The sequence below is a fragment of the Dipteris shenzhenensis genome, chromosome 1, assembly GCF_047967505.1.
Source record: "Dipteris shenzhenensis isolate YYH24624 ecotype China chromosome 1, Dip_SZ_1.0, whole genome shotgun sequence".
NCBI classification, from domain to species: domain Eukaryota; kingdom Viridiplantae; phylum Streptophyta; class Polypodiopsida; order Gleicheniales; family Dipteridaceae; genus Dipteris; species Dipteris shenzhenensis.
The window spans coordinates 49,779,629-49,801,901 of record NC_141596.1 but is presented as its reverse complement, the minus strand read 5'-3'; the positions used below and the strand labels follow the sequence as shown (position 1 = coordinate 49,801,901).

At 42.8% G+C, this 22,273-nt stretch overlaps 1 protein-coding gene across 3 annotated transcripts in view; it reads right to left on the bottom strand.

Moving 5' to 3' along the window:
• Window positions 1-22,273, bottom strand: part of LOC147905977 (vacuolar protein sorting-associated protein 26A-like) — a 129,886-nt gene that overhangs the window by 28,528 nt on the left and 79,085 nt on the right. For all 3 annotated transcript variants that reach the window (XM_087382575.1, XM_087382583.1, XM_087382593.1), the window contains one exon: window positions 13,406-13,450. In XM_087382575.1, coding sequence (XP_087238701.1) covers window positions 13,406-13,450 — 45 coding nt within the window. The remainder of the gene's footprint in view (window positions 1-13,405; window positions 13,451-22,273) is intronic.

Here is a 22,273-nt window from a genome sequence, read left to right as displayed (position 1 = left end):
TCCGTCTAATGCCTGCAACTCCTGACACGGAAATCTAGATGCTCTTTTAGCTCAAAACCACTTTGTTAGCAACTTCTGCCCTCCATACAAGCATGCAAACGAGTGAACCACAAATTTTTCACTAGGACAAAGTTTTTCTACCCAACAAGATCTAGAACTCTCTCATACAAAGTTTCTTCAAATTATTTCTCTAACCAACTCAAAATCAAGCCGCAAAATCCAGCCGACACCATAGTGGACAAAAACCAAAATTTTTCGACCAACACCAAACTTTCTCAAAACCTTCAAAACATCAAAACCATCCTTTTTGAACACTATCTATGATATATATTTCAAAATATTTCATATACAAAATTGGAGCGTCACATCCGTTCCCTCTTCAGGAACTCTGTCCTCAGAGTTTAAATGAAGGAAACTCAGTAAGTAAGGCATCTAAGTCTACCCATGAAGCATCTTCTACAGGATAAGCATCCCACTTAACCAAAACTTCTTCTATTGTTCTATTCCTAAGCCGCTTCGTGTTCCTATCCAATATATATTCAGGTTCGACTTTCAAAGTCCCATCCTCCATGATCCTAGACTTGTCCTGCAAAATATGAGTTGGGTTGGCAACATAAGATTTCAATAGACAGACATGGAAAACAGGATGCACTTTTATGTTCTCAGGCAGTTCAAGTTGATATGCAAGCGTTCCCACCCTCTTTAAGATTTTAAAAGATCCTGCGAAACCAGGTGCGAGCCTTCTATCCTTCCGAAGGATTAGATTACTGCGTTTAGGTATTACTTTCAGAAATATCATCTCCCCAATCTGAAATTCACGGAAAGACCGCTTCTTATCATAGTATTGCTTTTGCCTGTCTTGTGCTCTTTGAATGCTCTTCCGAATCAGTTTCACTTCCTCATCCATTCTCTCAAGCATTTGTCTAGACACTTCGACTCTATTTTGAGGATCCGAAAAATTCACAGGAGTGTGGCAATTCTGACCATACATGGTTTCAAATGGAGACATTTGAATGGAGCTATGCCAGGAACTATTGAGTGTGGCAATTCTGACCATACATGGCTTCAAATGGAGACATTTGAATGGAGCTATGCCAGGAACTATTATAAGCAAACTCGGCTAAGGATAGGAATTCTGTCCAATTTGTTTCCTTCTCATTAACATACATTCGAAGCATATCCTCAAGTACGTGATTAACCCTTTCAGTTTCTCCATCTGTTTGTGAGTGGAAAGCTGTACTCATCTTAAGCTCCGTCCCAATTGCTTTGAATGTGGCCTTCCAAAAATGAGAAGTAAATTTGGAATCCCTATCTGACACAATACTTTTAGGCATCCCATGCAATCGGAAAATTTCTTTCACAAACAACTTAGCTACCTCAAGAGCACCATCAGTCTTTTTCATAGGAAAGAAATGTGCCATTTTGGTAAAACGATCAACGACGATAAAAATGGTATCATATCCCCCTCGAGCTATAGGTAGTTTAGTAATAAAACCCATGGATATTGATTCCCACTTCCTGAAAGGTATATCCAAAGGTTGCATCTTACCAGGCATCTTATGTTATTCCACCTTCACTTGTTGACATTGTAAGCATTCTTGGACATAACGACGAACATCACGCTTTAGTGCAAGCCAATAAAATGATTTTCGAACCTTGCTGTATGTTTTGTTATATCCAACATGTCCCGAAAATGGAGCATCATGACAATCATACAAGATTTTCCATCTCAAAGGTGAATCACATGGTACACAAAGTCTATCATGGCAATATAAATTACCATTCACCAAATGAAATTTTCCTTCAATCTTTTCACAAGGTGTTTGAGCAATCTTTTGAAGAATAGGTGCATAAAAAACATCATGTTCAAGTTCATTTCTAATGTTTTCTGCAAGATCGGAACGAATAAGGGTGATGGCATTCACGAAAGGTCTTCTACTTAAAGCATCAACCACCCTATTCTCCTTTCCCTCAATGTACTTAATCTCAAAGTCATACTCGGAAAGAAGATTCATCCATCCTCTTTGCCTATTATTCAATAATGGTTGAGTGAAGAGGTACTTCAAACTTTCATGATCTGTTCGAAGTTCGAACTTTACACCAAGTAGAAAGTGTCTCCAATGTTTCAATGCATGAACAACGGCAGCCAATTTGAGATCATGCGTGGGATAGTTCTCTTCATGCTTCCTTAATTTTCGAGACTCATATTCCACTACACGACCATCTTGAGAAAGTACACATCCAAGTCGGGTACCACTAGCATCACATGTCATTACAAAAGGTTTACCCATCTCGGGTATCTTGAGAATATAATTTTCAGCCACTTTGTCTTTTATAGTATCAAAAGCTTGTTGACACTTCTCCGTCCATATAAACTGCTTGTCAAGTTTTGTCAAATCAGTAAGTGGAGAGGCTATTTTTGAGAAATCTTTGATATGTTTTCTCTCATATTGTGCTAAGCCAATAAAGCCTCTTACCTCCCTTACATTTTTCGGTCTAGGCCACTCCGAAATAAGCCTTGCTTTGTCAGGATCAATATGAATACCATCTTTTGAAATCACACGACCCAAATACACAAGCTTGTCTTTAGCGAAGAAACATTTGCTCTTTTTCCCATAAAGTTTATGCTCCCGTAACTTTTCAAGTGTTTTCCTTAGATGTTGTTCATGTTGTTCCCCATTCTTGGAATGTACAAAAATGTCGTCCAAGAAAACCAGAATGAAGTTATCTAAATACTCACGGAATACATCATTCATTAGACACATGAAGGTAGCGGGTGCATTGGTCAAGCCAAAAGCAAGCACAGTAAATTCATAATGGCCATAGCGAGTTCTAAAAGCAGTTTTAGGAATGTCCTCCTCCTCCTCAATACGAATCTGATGGTAACCAGATCGCAAATCAATTTTAGAGAACACTGTGGCACCATTCAATTGAGTCAACAATTCATCAATGTGAGGTAGAGGGTATTTATTATTTATAGTATGCCGATTCAATCCTCTATAGTCAATGCAAAGCCTATAAGTTCCATCCTTTTTCTTTTGAAATAAGACTGGAGCACCCCAAGGAGAAACGCTAGCCTTTATAAACCCTTTCTTTAACAAGTCATCCAGTTGAAGCTTTAACTCCTTTAGTTCATCCACATTAAATCTATAGGGAGCCCGACAATAAGGACTTGTGCCTGGTTCTAACTCTATAGCATGGTCAAGATGTCTAGGCGGTGGCATCCCACGTAAATCATCAAGAAACACATCGGAAAATTCTTCAAGGAGTTTTGTAACATAGTGTGGTACTGTCTCATCTTCACTTCCCTCCTTTAACTTATCAACAAAGACGAGAAATGTGTCACAGCCCTGTCTTACTCCTCGCAGCAATTTCATGGCTGATATGAGAGAAGCTTTACTATCTCTTTCTTCTCCTTGAATAATTTTATCTTTGCCATCTTCATTAAGAAAACTAACGGTCCTTTCTCCACAATCAATAACTGCTTTGTTTACATTTAACCAATCCATTCCAATAATAGCGTCACACTTCCCCATCTCAATAACATAAAAATCTCCCTTACTCTTCCTCTGTGCTAAACTGAAGGAAAGATTTTCTAGAAGCCCTTGAGTATAATGTAATTTTCAATTAGCAAGTTGGACTGGTCTTCTGACTTGATCCCTAATTTCTACGTTTAGAGTCTTAAGGAATTTCGGGGATATAAAACAATGAGTGCTATCAGAGTCAATAAGAAAACTTATGTTTTGATTCCCAATTTTCCCCATCACTTTAATCACAGACGCATGCATATGAGTTGTGGAAGATGCCATACATTTCAAAGGTTCCAAGCACATACCTTTGTCCACCGCTTCGTCGATGGTTGGATTCGTCTAATTCGTCTTTGCTCCCATCATTGGTCCTTTCATAAAATTAAATTTTGCTTTATTCGGGCACTCAAATGTTCGGTGACCTTGCTCACCACATCGGAAACATAATCCCAATCTTCTTGCCCGTTCAATAAACTCTGAATCACTTTTCCAAGGTGCGTTTTCTTGGGTTTTCTTATTTGAAACTCCTTTATTTCTTTGATTTTGATTTTGATTCTGATTTCGGTTATTTGGCCTTCCCACTTGATTGTACCCAGGTTGGCTACTCCTCTCTTGAAATCTAGGCATATTTGAATAATCAGGTTTTCGTTGAGGCATACCTGAACCTTGTGACCCTTGAAGACAATGACCTGTTGGAATGAACCTTGATTTTGCTATCTTTCTTAGGTTATATTCTTCCATCTTTTCAAAGTTTTCGGCCTTAGCCACAGCATCCAAGAAATCACTTGATCCTGTTCCTTTCATCATATATAAAAGATCTTCCTTAAGCCCTTCCACAAATTTATGAGTAAGAGCTTCACCTGTGACCTCAGGTGCGTACTTATGTAATCGCAGGAACTTCTCTTTATACTCATCCACAGATAGATTATGTTTTCCCTCTTGTACTTGCTTAAAATTATAGAACTCCATCTTCTTTTCCATATAATAATGTGGAGAACAATACCTCTTTTCAGCTGCAGTTCTGAATTCAGCCCATCACAGTGCGTACTTATGTAATCGCAGGAACTTCTCTTTATACTCATCCACAGATAGATTATGTTTTCCCTCTTGTACTTGCTTAAAATTATAGAACTCCATCTTCTTTTCCATATAATAATGTGGAGAACAATACCTCTTTTCAGCTGCAGTTCTGAATTCAGCCCATGTGATGGGTTGATCTTGACGTTGTCGGATTTGCACATGCGACTTCCACCATAGTTTTGCAACTCCACGTAACTGTAGTGCCGCGATCTTAGCCTTTCCCGCTTCATCAAACTCTCGTAGGGCAAAGAAATCTTCAAGTTCTTCAAGCCACACTTCCAAATCTTCCCCGGTCTTCTTCTCACCATCAAATTCAGAGAGTTTCGCTTTCTTAAAAACTTGCAAAAGAGCAGTTTCGGCAACATCTTCCTCACCTCTTTATCTCCTTCGGCTCGGTACCCCGGCACCAAGCTCGACATAGACCTCTTCATCTTCTAAATTTCTGCCAGCAGCACCACTACTAGCTCCATCATCCGCTACGTCTTTTCCTTTGGACAATCTGTTTAATTCCATGGTTAGCCTTCAAATCAATGAATCTTGTATTTCTAGTTTCTTCATAATTGCCTCGTTGTCTGCCATCGAAACCGTGCTCTGATACCACTTGTCAGGCACCGTTCTTTCACAATCACGATCAAAATTGTAGCAAGATAATAATCACCAATGAAAAAGAAGAGAGATTGCAGTATGAATCAAACTGATGAGCCTTTACAATAATTTCGGAGAAGAATCACTCCGTGAAGGAGCTCGATACCACCCGTCCACCCCCGAGCTATCTCACTCTCACTCTCACTCTCACTCGCATGAAGATGTTCAAATCAGATGATCAAACGATCAAATCTCAATCACACTCTCACTCTCACTCTCACTCTCAAAATATCTTGATCGTATCTTCTTCTTTGCACTGCCTCGATTTGCGTGCGCTATTGTCACTTTCGCAGCACCTCGATATGTGTGCCTTCTCTTCGCTCGAGCAACCTCGAGATACATGCCTTCTATTCTCTTTCGTACAGCCTCGATATGCGTGCGTTGGATTGTATGTTCTCCTTCTCACGATCTCCTCTTCTTTTATAGCCTTTCACGACTCCAAAATAAGCCGCCAAAAACCTTCAAAATCGGCCAAAAAACAGCTTTTCTCGAAAAGCATGCGTGTGCTTTTCACCTTCTGTTAGCATGCGCTTATGATAGCAAACGCGTACGGAATTTCGACGTCTCTCTTTTTAAAAAAAAAAAAAATTTAAGGCATGAAAATGGCCTTGTTCGGAGCATCACCACGCCTGCCTCGTAGATCCAATGGACAAGCTCAATAGCTCATCTCGAAGATCGGACCCTCTTCTTTCCCTTTGCATTTCACCTTTCATGGCTAATTCTTCCATCTCGACCTCCGTCTAATGCCTGCAACTCTTGACACAGAAATCTAGATGCTCTTTTAGCTCAAAACCACTTTGTTAGCAACTTCTGCCCTCCATACAAGCATGCAAACGAGTGAACCACAAATTTTTCACTAGGACAAAGTTTTTCTACTCAACAAGATCTAGAACTCTCTCATACAAAATTTCTTCAAATTATCTCTCTAATCAAGCCGCAAAATCCAGCCGACACCATAATGGACAAAAACCAAAATTTTTGGACCAACACCAAACTTTCCAAAAACCTTCAAAACATCAAAACCATCCTTTTTGAACACTATCTATGATATATATTCCAAAATATTTCATATACAAAATTGGAGCGTCACAGAGAGAGTGTGTGTGGGTGGGTGGGTGAGCAATGGAGAGCTCTGGAGCCCCCTTAGCCCTGGTCGACCCTTCGTCCCCCTCTGTTTCTATTCCGTCATCCTCTATTCACCTCCCAGCCCCATCCGTATTGTCCGTACAGCTTCTTGCTCCCTTCTCGCGCCCGTTTGTACAGTCCCAGCCCTATTGTGTTCAGTCTCACCCTTCATCTACTCTTCTCACGCAGTCCGTACAGGTTGCTGCCTCTCCTACATCCTCCGTACAGCCCTCGGGACTAAGTCCTACAGCCTCTAGCCTGCAGCAGCTTTCCTCTCTGCCTTTTCTTTCTGCAAACCCTATTGTATAGCCGTCCGTACAGGCTATACAGCCTCCATCTGTCCCTGCGCCTCTTTTGCCTTCTGTTCCGGTGTTGCAGCCCTCGGTGTCATCTTCCTCCTCCCTTCCTGCTGCTTCAACACCTGTTTCCTTTGTTTTTTCTGCCTCAGCCTCTCCTCTTTCTGCCTCTACTCCTACTACTCATGCTTTTCTTCGGCAGAAGCATGGTGGTGTGTTTGCCTCGCCTTCAGTCAAATCGGCAAAGCTAGATATTTCTGATGGTCCTTCTCTCCCAGCTGGATCTTCTTCCCCAATTGTGCTCTTCCTCTGTCACAGAAGCTCCTTTATCATATTCCCCGCTTGTTCGCTCCTTGGATTCTGCCCTTTTGGTCTCCGGTCTTCGTCACGCTCAGCAATTGGGAGTCTGCCTCTATTTTATGGGCAGGGTTTTATCTTCAGCTCATCTTCGTCATTGAACTGATGTTGCAGTGGATCCGGATTGTATCTCTTCCTTTGTCTTTCTAGGCAAAGGAATTTACTATGCCCACTGCTCTTCGACTGATGTGGTTGAGCGCCTTGTCAGTCGTGCTGGTGTTCCTGGAGCGGGTTTTTTTGCTTATGTGATGCCCTAGGATCCCCTATTTGATCCGTCTGCCTCTCTTCTAACCATTGTCCGGTTTGGATTACCCTCAAAGCGCTGCCTGTGCCTCTTCTTCAGCCTCTGCCAACTCTTGCAGCGCTTCTGGGGAGGCCTCTCCATGTTTCGAGACCGGAGTTTTTGCAGGCTACCCGTGATGTTTGACTCTGTATCTTATGGGATATGATGCAACCTGTGCCATCTACTCTGGATCTTGATTTGGGCTTTGCTGATCCAATGCGCATCAGGCTACATTTTGATTCTTTTCCTACATCCTATTATCGGTGTTGTCAGGTTGGTCATTTTGCACGTGCCTACCCTTCTACTTCCATGACCACTCCTCCTGCTCCTTCTTCAGCTGTGAAGTTTACTCTTCCTTCTCCTCCGGTTTCTGCTAAGGTTTTGTTGGATAAGCCTTCTTTTACTGCTCCGAAGCATTACTGGAGGAAGGTAGAAAAATCACAGGCCACTCTTTCTCTTGCTGAAGAAGTTCAGGATGCGACTCCTGTTGAGCATCTTCAGCCTCCTTCCTCTCAGGATATGGATGTGCCCCTTGCAGAGGGGATTATACAGGATGCTGCCCCTGCTCTTTCTCAAGTTGGTCCTCAAAGTGAAGCTGAAATGCTGAGTTCTACTTTATCAGATGCAGCTCTTTCGTTGGAGGATACAAAGGTTGATTTAGCCCCTTTGCCTTTGATGCCTGTGCCAGAGTCTTCTTCTGTTCGGGATGCAGAAGTACCTTTTTTACTAGAATCTTTTCATCCCATGTTACAACAGGTTTTTGACCTGTGATTCAAAAATTTCGGGTACCAGCCTATATCAAGAAGAATCACAAGGGTAAAGGACAGCTTGTTTTTATTGATGGTGTGGTTTCATCACTGCATCAGTTTTTACAAAGCAATAATTTGAAGCTGGAGGATGCTGTGTTTGATCCTCCTCCAGCTTGATATGTAACTTTTTACTTGGCTGCCTCATGACTTTCGCTTTGAGGCTTTACTTGTAAATTTTTTCCTTGTACTTATTGGTGGGTTTTCACCTATTTTGAGGTTTCCCACACAGAAATATAAGATTTCACTATATTAAAAAAAATATGTGTGTGTGTGTGTGTGGGGGGGGGGGGGGGGGGGCGGCGTGGGTGTGGGTGTGGGTGGGTGTGTGGGTGTGTGCGCGTGTGTGTGTGGGTGTGGGTGTGTGGGTGTATGTGTGTGGGGGAGGGGGGGGTTTGCCATCACGGAGGAGTTGCTTCCTGCAACCCTTCCGTTTTCCCCTGCGCCGTTGTGTGTGTGTGTGTGTGTGTGTGTGTGTGTGGGGGGGGGGGGGGGGGGTTTTGCCATCATGGAGGAGCTGCTTCCTGCAACCCTTCTGTTTTCCCCTACGCCATTTCTTGCTGCTTCCCGTTCTGAAGCTCCTGACCACCAGCTTGACCCTATATGTGATACCCCACATGAAGCCCCGTTTTCTTTTCCTATTGCATCAGTTTCGCCTGAAGCCACGTTTTCTCCTCCTACTTCATCACTTTCTGCCGCTGTTGTTCTAGACCCTCCTTTTCCTGCTCGCGTACATATTTCACCGTCAATCCCACCTGCTTCAGTTCCTGTGGCTGCCCCTGTTCATACGTTGATTGGTTCAATCAGCTGGTTAGCATGGCACGGGTTCCTGTTGCTGGTTTTTTTGCCTATGTTATGCCTTGGGATCCCCTATTTAATCGTACACAGAATCTTTTGCATTACTGTCCTGTTTGGATTACCCTCAAAGCTTTGTCGTTTCCTCTTATTCCTCATCTTTCCTCTATTGCCCCCCTTCTCGGAAGAGTGTTGCCTTTTCCCAAGCAAGATTTCGTAGTCAAGAGCAGAGATATTCGAATCTGTGTGCTATGGGATATGGCCCAATCTATCCCTGCTTGTTTGGATATTGATTTTGACTTTACTCATCCGTTGTGCATAAAATTGCAGTTTGCTTCATTCCCCAATGCATGTTACAAGTGTAAGCAACTGGGTCATTTTGCTCGCAGCTGCCCTTCTTCTATGGTTCAACCAGCTCCTAAGGAGGCGGTTCTGTCTCCCCTTGCTATTTCTTCACAGAAATCTAAGTTCAGACAGGAATGGAGAAGAGTACAACCTCCGCTTGTTACTCCATTGTCAAATGTCTCTTCTCCAGTGGTCTCTCTTCGTACTCCTTCAGCCTGATCATCTTGCTCCAAGCTACGCAATCTCTCAACTGTCCTGTTTGGATTACTCTCAAGGATTTGCCAGTTCCACTTCTTCAGTAAGTTCCTTCTCTTGCAGGTCTGCTGGGCCGTGTCCTTTTCGTTCCTAAACAAGACTTTCTGGTCACAAGCAAAGATATTCGGATATGTGTTCTTTGGGATATGGAGCAGCTCATACCTTCATATCTGGAACTGGATTTTGGATTTTCTCATCCTCTCCGGATTCCTCTTCGTTTTGCCTCCTTTTCCAATGCTTGCTATAAATGTCACCAACTTGGTCATTTTGCCAGAGCATGCCCTTCTTCTTCTTCGCCAGCTCCTGTTCTGAAGAGTTCTCCTCCTCCTGTACCGGTTCCTACGGTTCCTATTTCTTTTTCCAGTACACAGGAAGTCTGGCATTTTTTCAAACCTGCTAAGGTCTGGAGGAAATTTCAGGAGGCTAAGCTGGTTCAAGATTCGAATCCTTTTGCTGTTTTATCTGTTCCGGATCCACTACCTACAGTGTCAGATTGTCAGGTCCTTTGTGATCCGGTTTTTGCTGCTACTTCGACGTCTGAAGTTGTTCTGTCACATTCTTCTTCACTGCTGCAAAATTCTGCTGTTATGCATGAAGTGGAAGAAAATCTACAGTGTCCTTCAGCTCCAGATACTGTTATTCCGGATGCAAATATTTCCTTTTCTGTGGAGTTTCATGTTCCTTCCCCTGAGAAGCTTGTTGATATGCCGGCCCCATTACAAAGCCTCTCAGTCTCGGATCCTAATGTTCCTTGTTCCTTGGAGTCTTTTCATCCCTAGTTGCAGTAGGTTTTTGATCCTGTGGTTCAAAAGTTTCGGCTACCCGCTTATCTTAAGAAGAATCACAAGGGCAAAAAACAACTATGTTTTATTAATGGCGTTGTCACTCCATCGCATCAATTTTTACAAGGCAATAGTTTGAAAATGGATGATGTTTTGTTGGAGTCTCCTCCAACTGATATGTAAATTTTTACTTGGTTGCCTCATGAGATTTTCTCTCTAAGGATTTACTTGTAAATTTTCTCTTTGTACTTATTGGTGGGTTTTCACCTCTTTTTGAGGTTTCCCACACAGAAATAAAAGATTTCACCAAAAAAAAAAAAGTGTGCGCAAGATTCTTATGTCTTCTATGACAAAGACAATCCAGAATTGTATGGGTGCTCGGCAAAGTGCTTCTGCCAGCTTGTGGAGGTGAAGCGAATGCTAATGGACATCTGTAGCGCACAGTTACCAGTGGCCTGTGAGGTAAACGCGTGTACTGACAGAGATAACGCAAGGTAGGATTTTAGTACCCCTTTGCATAAAAAGGCGGACCGCACACTCTCAGAAATTGCATGGGCGTGAAGCAAAGCGGGTGTTAGTCAAAGGGTATCATGCTTCAATTGTGGATGTGCCGCCTCTCTTTTTGGTTCTAAACGGAGGTTGTGAGTGAGTCCGCCTTGTCAAATCAGAGAGGCTAGTTGAAGGCTGGGCAAAGGAAGTGGGCGATGCAATTAATAGCCTTGACACTATCTAGACTACGCCAGTATCTACTGGGCAAGGGTAAATGCATCACATGATAACTGAAGCCTTGAGACGCTGCAAATGATCAGAAAGTTGCAAATGCAAAGAATCCACAGCAATTCTCCGTTATTGGGCATGAATCCCCGTTGTTGAGCCGACAAAAAAAAAGCTTATGCCACCTGGGTGTTGATGTCGCAACCGCCAACTAGGCGATGACGTGACACTAACACATGGCATAGCATGCAATCAGTGCTGATGTAGCAGTTTGTGATGTGGCAACTGTGCAGAGATGCTGATGTGGCAGCCAGCCAAGCTGCTGAGGTGGCAGACCTATGGTTAAGCTAAACCTGACGACGGTTACATCCCATGAGGGAGTTGCAGATACTGCCCAAGTCAGGCATGAAGAGGGCGTGCAATCTAACAAAGAGAGCTTTATAGAGAATTGCTTGCTGAAGTAGTAGAGGCACGAAGGGATCCTCTATTTTGCAAATTGGTAGAATCTCTTGTAGAGGAAAGGACAGAGAAAGCTCCCTCTGGAGCAACTCAAAAGGAGTTTGCAAGAAAAGCTCTTTGAGTACAGCTCCTATTCTTCCTTCAGAGGATGCATCGAGGAAGACTAAAAAGCCTAGTTACGAGGACAACAAAAAGATTCAAGTTCTTCTTCCTCTTCTTCGAGTTCCACCTCTGCATCTTCATCATCATCTTCTTCTTCTGGGTCATCGAAGCTAAGAAGAAGAAGTCATCTAAGGAAAAGCATGCAGCTATGAAAGCAAAAACTAAGGAATTCAAAGGTGGGAATTCTGTCAGGTTTGCTACATTAAATGGCAGGTATGGTCATACAGAGAAGGCCATGCAATTGATCAAGCAGTTTGATGCAACTTTTGGCACAGAGAATTTTTCTGAGTCCTCCAAGCTATGCATGGTTAGTTTACATGTAGCAGGGACAGCTAGTGCATGGTGGAGTGCACAGACCACAACTGGTTCTACACAGCTAGTGCATGGTGGAGTGCACAGACCACAACTGGTTCTACTCCAAAGAAGTGGAAGGGCTTCAAGAAAGCCTTCTACAAGCAGTTCATGCCTTAGCAATTTAGAGACCATGTTCTCATTGCCTAGGACTGTTTGCATACGGATGTAGGAGACACAATACCGGCCTATAATCAGAAGTTTTGGGATGCATACTTGCATATTTCTCCCTTTAAGAAGGTCTTTACGAAGACCCAGGTAAGAAAGTACAGGTCTGGTCTCACTCCAAAGATGCAGGCTGTGGTTAATACCCAGCAGCATAAGGGCATACAAGACATCATGCATGCAGCAACTGTGGCACGCTTAATGCACATGCAGGATCCCACTACAATGCCTTCTCTATTTGCTCTCAATCACATGAGACATGAATGAAATCTACATCTCAATACATATAATTGAAAGGAAACTTTCAACTCTCAAGAGTCAAAGCTCTCAAGATTCATCTAATGAGGTCACTCCCACTGCTGGATCCAAAGTCACCATCAACGATAGCATGGTTAAGTCAAACTCAATGTTTGTTGTTACACCCTACCCACCACACCTTTTTTATATAAAAAAAAGAGTGTCTAAAGGTGCCTTAAGGTCAAACACGTGTCTTAAGTGCCTTAAATGTCTTATCATAAGACACGAGTGTCTTAACAACCATGACTACAGCAGGGGGGTCCCCATCAAGCCCATCTAACTGTAAATAAAAAGCCAAAATAGAACACACCATAGGCTGATCCTCATGGGCTGAGGAATTCAAGCCCAAAGGGCCGCCACCAACATGCATCCAATAGGGGCTGACCTTGTGTGGCCTCCCGCCTATGAATAGGGGGCCTCATGCCCCAACTCCATGGCATTCAAGGAAGGTTGTTAGTGAGTGCATGGCAGCTTAGAGTGCATTTGAGTTAGGTGATTTTTACGCAGCCATCTACCTTGCGAGAGCTGCCTATTTGGAATCAATTTGAACATTTTTCTTCCGTCTCTTTCTGCGATATATCATTTTTAATTGATTTGTACTCTTAGACTCTCACATATGCTTCCACAATGGTTAAGCACACCACCCTTTGTCCATTTTGACCCATTGAAGTGCAAGAGGAACCTGATTTTGAATTGGCTTTGCTGACGTACTTACCCATTCATCAGCAAGTGTTAATGTCCATTGTGTATTTGCTAGCGATATGGCAAGGCGTTACAATAGCTAGGTTATCAACCCAAAATGAACTTTTCAAAACTTGAAAAATCCTTTAGTACACATGCCAATAAAGCTCATTCTTCCCACAAGCACTTGCACTACTCCAAAACATTCAGAACACAGAAATACTAGAGCAATATTCTGTATACTCATTGAAATATATTTGCAAATGATCGTGCGACTCACCAAGAGACGTAAAGTCTGCAGACCTATCCCGATCAAACCCAATCTCTGCAAACCACATTCACGCTATAATGTACGCTTGATGTAACTCACTCTTTATTAGATAGCATTGAAATTATCAATCTTCCAAATTCTTCATAAACAAACAAGCAAAACGAGTGACGATTAACCCACCACAAATTTGGCATTGCTATTTGACCTGATGCGGCCCATAACACAGTTTTACAAATCAAGGTGACATCGTGCAAGAAACATATATGGAAAACATCGAAGGAAGATAGAGTGTCACAATGAAAAGTGAGAGTTTTGAGAGACCAACTCTAGTAAGAAATATCATAACCTCCATTTTAACTGATTTGTAATAAGACTTTAAGTTTATGTCTCAAAGTAGAGAAGCCTGATAGAGCAAACTTCATACAAATATTGGATCGGCATACAAATAGTGGATCAGCTGCTAGGAGGACAATGCACATCTGTGCACCTCTAGGCCCACTCAAAGCAAGTTAAGTTATTCTAGTACATCCCTTTAATAAAGAATTTTTTAAGACCACTCCATGGCTATTTCACTACAGCAAAGGCTAGCAATGGACAGCATCACAAATGTTATTGCACCAGTAAACTCAATTAGCATTCTATGCTGGTTTTATTGCAGGCCATTCTTAGGGCTGATGGACCATAGAGCCGCCCTTATGGAGGCCTTCCCAAATAGGCTGTACTACCCTCGCTAAACCAAGAAGGGCGTTTGGCAGAGGGAAGTAGTACAGAATTACAGCAATAGGAATACATCTTTGATTCTCACAACAGATGAGAGTTGATCGACCTCTTGAAGATTTGTATTGAAGAGGATCCGTAGAAGATCCTATGCTTCTTTACATGTCATGTGAATGTTTTACCTCCCCTTCTCCCTTTTTTCAAATTTCAGATTTCTTTTTCAAAGCTCGCACCTCAAACTTTCAAAAATTTCCAAAGATCGCACGAACAAGCCTTGAATACTATGCACCAAAAGACTCGTACAACCACTGATTGTTCCATGACCACTAGCAACCATCCGCTTGTCCACATGCATAGGATTTCCTTGTATTCAGATTTGAATCATCATAGTGCATTTAAACCTTGGAGAACAATGTGCAATTGTGAATCTCTCAGCCCACTCAACGCAAGTTTATGTAACTCTAGGACATCCCTGTGAGAAAAATGGAAGCAAGAGCAAGAGTGAGCAAGTAGAGAGTGAGCCGAACGTAGGTCACTCCCAAAGTGTACGGAAAATGAAGTGAAGTACAATGAAAGAGATGAGGGCTTTGTCTAAGTGACAAAACCCTATCTAATCACTAACCATAGTTTACGGTTAGAGATAAGATTGTGGTTAGGGGAAAAAACCTCTAAGAGGGAAAAGTGCCCCTAACCCACTTATTACATTACATTGGCCACCGCCTAGAATATAATAATAATTCTAACACCCTCCTGCAGTGCCAATGTGGTGTACAAGGTAGTGATCAATCACCAAAAGGAGATAAGTTTAGGGCACTGCGAAATGCCTCAAACTTCTCACGTGGAAGTGCTTTGGTGAAAATGTCTGCAACATTGTCATGCGTTGACACATAGATCATACTGATCTCCCCTGTATGTAACTTCTCTCTGACATAATGATAATGAACCTCAATGTGCTTCGTGTGAGCACGAAACATAGGATTCTTTGCCACTACTATACCATTCTGACTATCAGTGAGAATTGGAGAAGGACCCTCCAATAAGAGACAAAGATCAACGAACAAACATCGAAGCCAAACATACTCAACTGTCGCTGTGAAAGCTGCCCTGTACTCAGCTTCACATGAGGAAGTAGCCACTGTAGATTGCTTCTTGCTCAGCCAAGAAATGCAAGCTTTGCCCAAAAGGAAACAATTACCACTAGTGGACTACCTAGTATCATAGTCTCCAGTCCAATCCGAATCACTGTAACCATGCATCTGCAAGTCACCCCCCTAGGAAACATCAAACCAAAAGACTTTGTGCCTTGCAAATATCTGAAGATGCATTTTACAGCCTACCAATGTGTTGTCTTTGGGCTGTGCATATATCTGCTCACCTGAGATACTGCATACTGAATATCCGGCCGTGTATTGCACAAGTATATAAGGCATCCAACAGCCTGACTATAAAGTGTGACATCCACCAATTCACCTCCATCATACATAGTAAGCTTCAGCCTCGGCTCTTGTTAATTGCATTGTGTTGTTAATTGATATTTTCATTTAAATATCAAAACACATTGCACACTGTATTTTTATCATTACACATTATTTTCTATTTTTATCATTATATATTTGGCAATTCGAGTATTGTCCTTAGATTTAAATCGATCTGGTTTTAAATTCTTTAAATCTTTATTGGATGTATATAATAAATAAAATAGTATTTAAAAGATAGAATGAAGATAATTATCCTATAATTTAATTAATATAAGATTCTTCTGTATATTGTAAAATATTCTAGTTCAAAAACATTTTATGATCATTTTGGAAATTTAAAAAGCTTTTCAACATTTAGAATATAATGTTTTTGCTTATTTCATAGATAATAAACAACTCACGATTCTTCCGCTCAGCTTTGCCATTATGTTGAGGTGTAAGCCTCACTGTAAGCTGATGCGTGATGCCTTTCTCCTTCAAAAATGCCTCAAACTCATGAGACATATACTCTCTCCCTCGATCTGTGCGAAGTGTCTACACCTTGAGTCCTGTCTCATTCTCAACCATCGCCACAAAGTGTTTGAAATGCATAAACACTTTTGATTTTGCCTTGAGACCATAGACCTAAGTGTAGTTGGTGAAGTCATCTATGAATGTAACATAATAAAGATAACTCCCAAAAGCAGGTGTCCTCATGGGACCGCAGCCATCACTGTGAATAAGCTGTAATTTGCATGTAGCTTTCACTGCACCATCCTTCTTGAAAGGAAATCTATGCATCTTGCCAAGGATGCAACCCTCACATGCATGAGGAGGAGGTGACTCTAAAGGAGGCAATGCATCAACCATATCATGTTTCTGTAGTGTCATTAAGCTGCCATAGCTCATGTGCCCATACCTGGCATGTCATAACTCTGCATTCTGCATCGCAGCAGTGGGAGTGCTCACTGATAATGCAAGATCGGATCTTTTTTTCATATAAATCAAGCTGAAAAAGACCCCGATACAAAGTGCCAGACAACATCAAAGCATAGTCATTCTCTTTGTCTCTGACTGCACACTTAGCATCATGAAATACAACCTAAAATCCTCCTCTATTAAGAGAGGACACTGAAAACAAGTTCTTCTTTATCCCTGGCACATAGAGAACATCTGCAATTCTAAAATCTGTGCCATCAGTGGATGTGGCATTTATGTCTCCCACTCCACACATTGAATAAGAAGAATTATTTACACAAGTCACCTTCTTTTTAGTAGGAGGAGGATGCAAAGATGCAAAAAGGCTCTTCTTGGAAGTGATGTGCTGCGTCACCACAATGCGCTGCGTCACCACACCTGTGTCCGTCTCGATCTCGAACTCCGAGGGGATACTCTGCGGATCTAGGACTGCCACTTTGACACGTGGCACCCCTTGGGCTGCCGCCGCATCAACGTAGATGTCCTGCATAGGCTAGTCAAAGTGCGCCCCCAGGTCCTTGATGATCGGGCGAAGCTCGGTTGCGAGGCTTGGGAAGATGAGGGTAACTGGATGGCGAGGAATGCGGAAGCGGGCATCGAAGTCTGCTACACTGAAACCCCTATACCATGGGACCATAAGGATGATCTTCCCACCCACAGAAGTAGGGGATCGCCTGACCATATCGCTCGCAGCCTGTGCTGAGGAGAGCTTGAGCCAGAAGATACCACGTCCCATGAGTGCAACCTCCTCAATGTGGCTGTCCTCAAGGTAGAGGGTGGACTACAACCAGTCCCTGATGTCTGCTCGTGAAGGGAAGTAACCAATGACTCTCCCATAAACGGATGTCTGGGAGAAGTCCGTGGCGGCCTGCTTCACCAAGGAGACCTAGTGCTCTGTCAGTGTTACGCGGTAGGCTGATGGAGGGGGGGGGTCCATCTGGGCCACCGGTTCCGAGCTCGTGGCCACCATACCGCACCGATTCCGTGCTAGCTGAATAGCACTCATGGAATCACTATGCAGTGTCGGTACACCTGTATGAATCTCCAAATCTCCCACTAGCCGATCAAGCCATATAGCCTCCTTGCAACCCTCTGTGGCTGCAACATACTCAGCCTCTGTGGTAGACAAAGCAATGCACTTCTGTGCGCGAGACATCCACGACACTGCACTACCTGCAAAGGTGAACACATAACCAGAAGTGGATCTCCTATTATCCACATGCCCTGCATAGTCTGAATCTGTGTACCCAAGTACACGCATGTCTCCTCTACCAAAGCAGATGCACATCTCCTTGGTACATGGAGAGATACAGGGAAGCGGGGGGGGAGAGGTAGTGAAGCGCAAGGAGGGGGAGAGGAAGGGGGAAAGGGAGGAGGTGTGGCAGCGCCGCACGAGAGGGGGTGGGGAGGAGAGGCGAGGAAGGAGGGGGAGGGGGGGACAGCGTTGCGCCGCAGCGGGGGGGACAGGAGGGGGCGGGGGGGGTGGGTAGCGCAACGCGAGGGGGGGGAGGCGGGGGGACTGAGAGCGGAGAGGGAGGCGGGGCGGGGAAGCGGGGAGGGAACGGAGAGTGGAGAGGGGAGGAGCGGAGTGGGGGAGGGAACGACGGGCAGAGGGGGAGGAGAGGGGAGCGGGAGGCAACGGTGAGGGAGGAGGGGGAGGGGAGGGCCGCGCAACGCGAGGGGGGGTAGACGGGAGCGAGGGAGGGGGGGGCATTCGCAGGAGCAGGATCTCATCCCACACTTTATAGAGCAGCTATTAGGAGATTGATTTATCCAACCAACACTTTGTCGGAGCTTAGCTTTGTAGTTAGTGAACTAGCAAGTATGTCCCAAAGAAACCATTGGCAAGCCATTGAAAGGATATGCAATGAGACTAGCAACAATCTTCTAGATCGAATCTATTGAAGAAAAGTGAGGTCTATACAAAGAACCTAGTACTACATCTAAAATGATAAGTTGACGGATTCCTCTCTGATTCAAATGGTCCTATCTAAATCTTCTCTCTTTAGAACACCCAAGAACTTGAGCCATCTTCATAGACAAAATCAAAGTATTCAAAAAAGACACTCATAGCACTCACAACAGAGTGCAAGCTTGGTGAGTTGTTGAGTTTTCTTTTTGGTTTTGAGTAGGTCATGGTTTTTGAAAGATATCTTGTATTCATTTTGGAAAAAGACTAGTATTGAGTTCCTCTTTGAGAGAAAAAGTAAAAGACTATAAGCAATTGCTTGCATAGAGCCAAAGTGCCAAAAAAAATGGGCAACAAAAGCTGTCTAGTGGTAGCAGTGTGGTGAATTGCCATGAAAAATGAAACTTTCATGGAATGTAAAGAAATTGTGAAAACATTAATTGAGTTAATGTCAACAGGGCAACAAAGTCTCTAAGTAAAGATTAGATCTTCAAGTCAATTTCATTGATATTTGTTTGAAATGATTGTGAGTACAATTGAATGGCAAAAATTTTCCCTTAATTCTTGGAAATGTATAATCTACTCTTCTAGCACGTTTTTTGCATCAAATACTCTCAAATTGTGTGGGAATTTAGTCAAGTACTACAAGAAGGTATTTCACAGTATTTCCAAACAGGACATATATATTAGTCTCCTTCCTTAAGTTGAGCCACACAAGACTAATATATCCCTACAAAAACAACTACATGTAGAGAGAGTTTATTTTCATGGGAGAAAAGGTAATTAACACCCACTTTGATTATGAACACCACTTCCATTGAACTGGTGCAAAGCTTTCAGAAAGAGTAATTTTTCTTCGTAGAAAGCACCACATTTTGAATGTGAGAATTATTTAAAACCTTGGTTTTACTATGGAGGTGTCATTTAAGCACTAAGTCTTTACCCTCCAAATTTATAGCAGATATATCTAAGGTGCAGTTTATTGCTCTGAGGCAGTTGCACGCATGATTTTAATCACAACCTTAATCTCTTTGTTTGAAAGTCAATAAGTGAGAAACAATTGAGCCATCTTGCCCTTACGAATGATTAGAGGAAGCATGATACACCCGCTAATCTTTGACACTCACAAACCAAGACGAGACTACAACAAACATTTAAGCACAACTTTATGGTAACAATCGTTAAGCAATATTCAAAAAGTAGAAATTATAGTCCAAGGTAAAAAGATACAACTCAAGTTTTTCATTGATTTTAGCTCCAAGCCAATTTGTCCAAAAATCTACAAAGTTTGTTTGAACTATCACACTTCTACCGTATCCAAGTACTATGCCACTTTAATTAAGCAATGATAGAACCGATTTCTTGTCGAAATTATTGCCATAATTCATGGCAATGATCAATGTGTAGTCAATAAGTGAGTTAGGGGCACTTTTCCCTCATAAGAGGTTTTTCACTCTAACCACAGTTAGGATATGTTTTTTCAATCTCTTCTATTCAGTACGTTTGTGGCTTGCTCTCCATCTCTCCTTTTGTTCACATTTGGTATCAAAGCTTGCTTCTGCTCCCAGACCTAGAGCTCATCGTCAAGCCTGCCTCTCTACTTCCGAACATCGAGTCCATCGTCACGCTAGTTTGCAGCATCGTCAGCCGTACACGATTACGTACATCCCCAGACCAATAGCCATACCAGTCCGCTACACATCTCGTACAACTGTAGGGTCCTGCCGTACAGTAACTCGTCAAATCAGTGGCACGCTGCTCCACGGTCCTGTCATCTTGGCGTACAGCCTCCGCCCATTGTCCGTACACTGGCGGTACCTTGACCGTACATCGTCCTTACACCAAGCAAGTGTGCACGTGTAGCCGTACGTACCCTATACGCTGATCATACACCATTTGCACACCAAGCCCATGCGCTCGTGTTCTATACTGCAAGAGCTTCCGTACAGCTGCACGTTCCCTTTGTATTTCTCATTGCAGGTGTATTTGGAAGTTTGGTGTGCTCACAGGCACACATTTGCACATTGGGTTGATTTGATTGCACAATTTGGGGCTTTTCTTATATTTGCCCTTGATGCTAGGGTCTCTTTCTTGAAGCGAGAGTTGACTCATACTCACATAGATAAGGGTGACTCTATGTTTGAGCACCTCACTAAACTTCAGAATTTGAGAGAGCAATCGTTGAATATTGATGACATCATTCCAGATTCAGAGATGGTCACTACCACTTTGAATTCTTTTCCTGAGTCTTATCTTGGCTTTCATACCTCATTGAATTTGTCATTGAGGGGGGTGGCAACCCTCTCACCTTTCATGAGTTGATAGGACTTTTGTTGCAGGAAAAACAAACCAGGAAGAACATGGCTTTGCGAGCTGGTGAGCATGCCATGGTTTCGAAATTCAAGCCCAAAGGGAAGGGGCAGCATAAGCAGCATGCAGATCAGCCTTCACATCAACGTAAAGCTGATTCTGGACAACCTTCTCACAAGGCTAAGAATGATGTTGACAAACTGAAGAGAAAGGGTGTTTGTCATTATTGCAAGAAGCCGGGTCACTACATAGGAGAATGTAAGAAAAAAATTGTCAAGGAAAAGAAAAAAGATTCAGGTATGGCTGTCACAGATTCAGCTCCTCATGCACATGATGGTGGTGATGCTTCAGCCAACTTAGTGGAAGAAGAGTATGCCTTTTTGACTTGCAGTTCCTAATTTTCACATGGTTGCTCTAGATATTACAGCCACATCTGAGAATGACTCTTATGCTTTTCTGACTTGAAGTTATGATCCTTCTAAGGATTCATGTGCTTTCAATGTCAATGAGAAATTACAGCTCATTCATAGTAATGTCTGTGGTCCCATGAGGACTCCTGCATTGGGTGGTTATCTCTATTATGTCACATTTATTGATGACTACTCAAATTACACTTGGGTCTATGGTTTAAAGAAAAAATCAGATGTATTTAAGCATTTTCGACACTTTGTCGCAAAGGTTGAGAATGAAACAAGCCTCACGGTTCAGATTCTACGCACAGATAGAGGGGGGGAGTATATGTGAATTTGAGGCTTATTTGAAAGAGAAAGGCATCACACATCAGCATAAGTGAGGCTTACCCGTCAGCAAAATGGCAAATCTGAGCGGAAGAATCGAACTCTTATGGGATGGATAGATGCAAGCTCACAAGCAAAAAGTTGTTTCACAGATTTTGGCTTGAGGATCTCATGTGTGCCAACTATGTTTTGAATCGGGCTCCCACTAAGGCTTTAAAAACAAAGACTCCTTATGAAGGTTGGCATGGGAGAAAGCCTTCAGTGGAACATTTTTGTGTCTTTGGATGTGTTGCATATGCCCATGTGCCTGTTGAGTTTCGACATAAGCTGTTAGACAAGGCAATTAAATGCATATTTGTTGGGTATAGTGCAGAGAGCAAAGGTTTCCGTCTCTACAATCTTGCTTCACGCAAGATTTTTGTCAACAAAGATGTAATCTTTTAAAAAATTTCAGTTTAATGTGTCAGCTTATTCTACATTAGATGATGTTTGCGAGGGGTTAATACCCATTGCTTTGGGTTCTGCTTCTAACATCCTTGCTCAAAATCATAACTTGCAGCAAGCTCGTCATGTTCCACATGCCCCAATTCAGCCACCGGCTGATTTAGGGTCCTCCACAGCCAGTGGAAGATGCTGTCAAGCAAGAGATTACAGAGATACATGCAGCCACATCGGTTCCCAATTGGCTGCTCCAAACTCTTGGGGAGAGTAAGCTTGATGTTAGACACTATATCTATTCCTACTGCAGATCACGAGAGCAGCACCAATT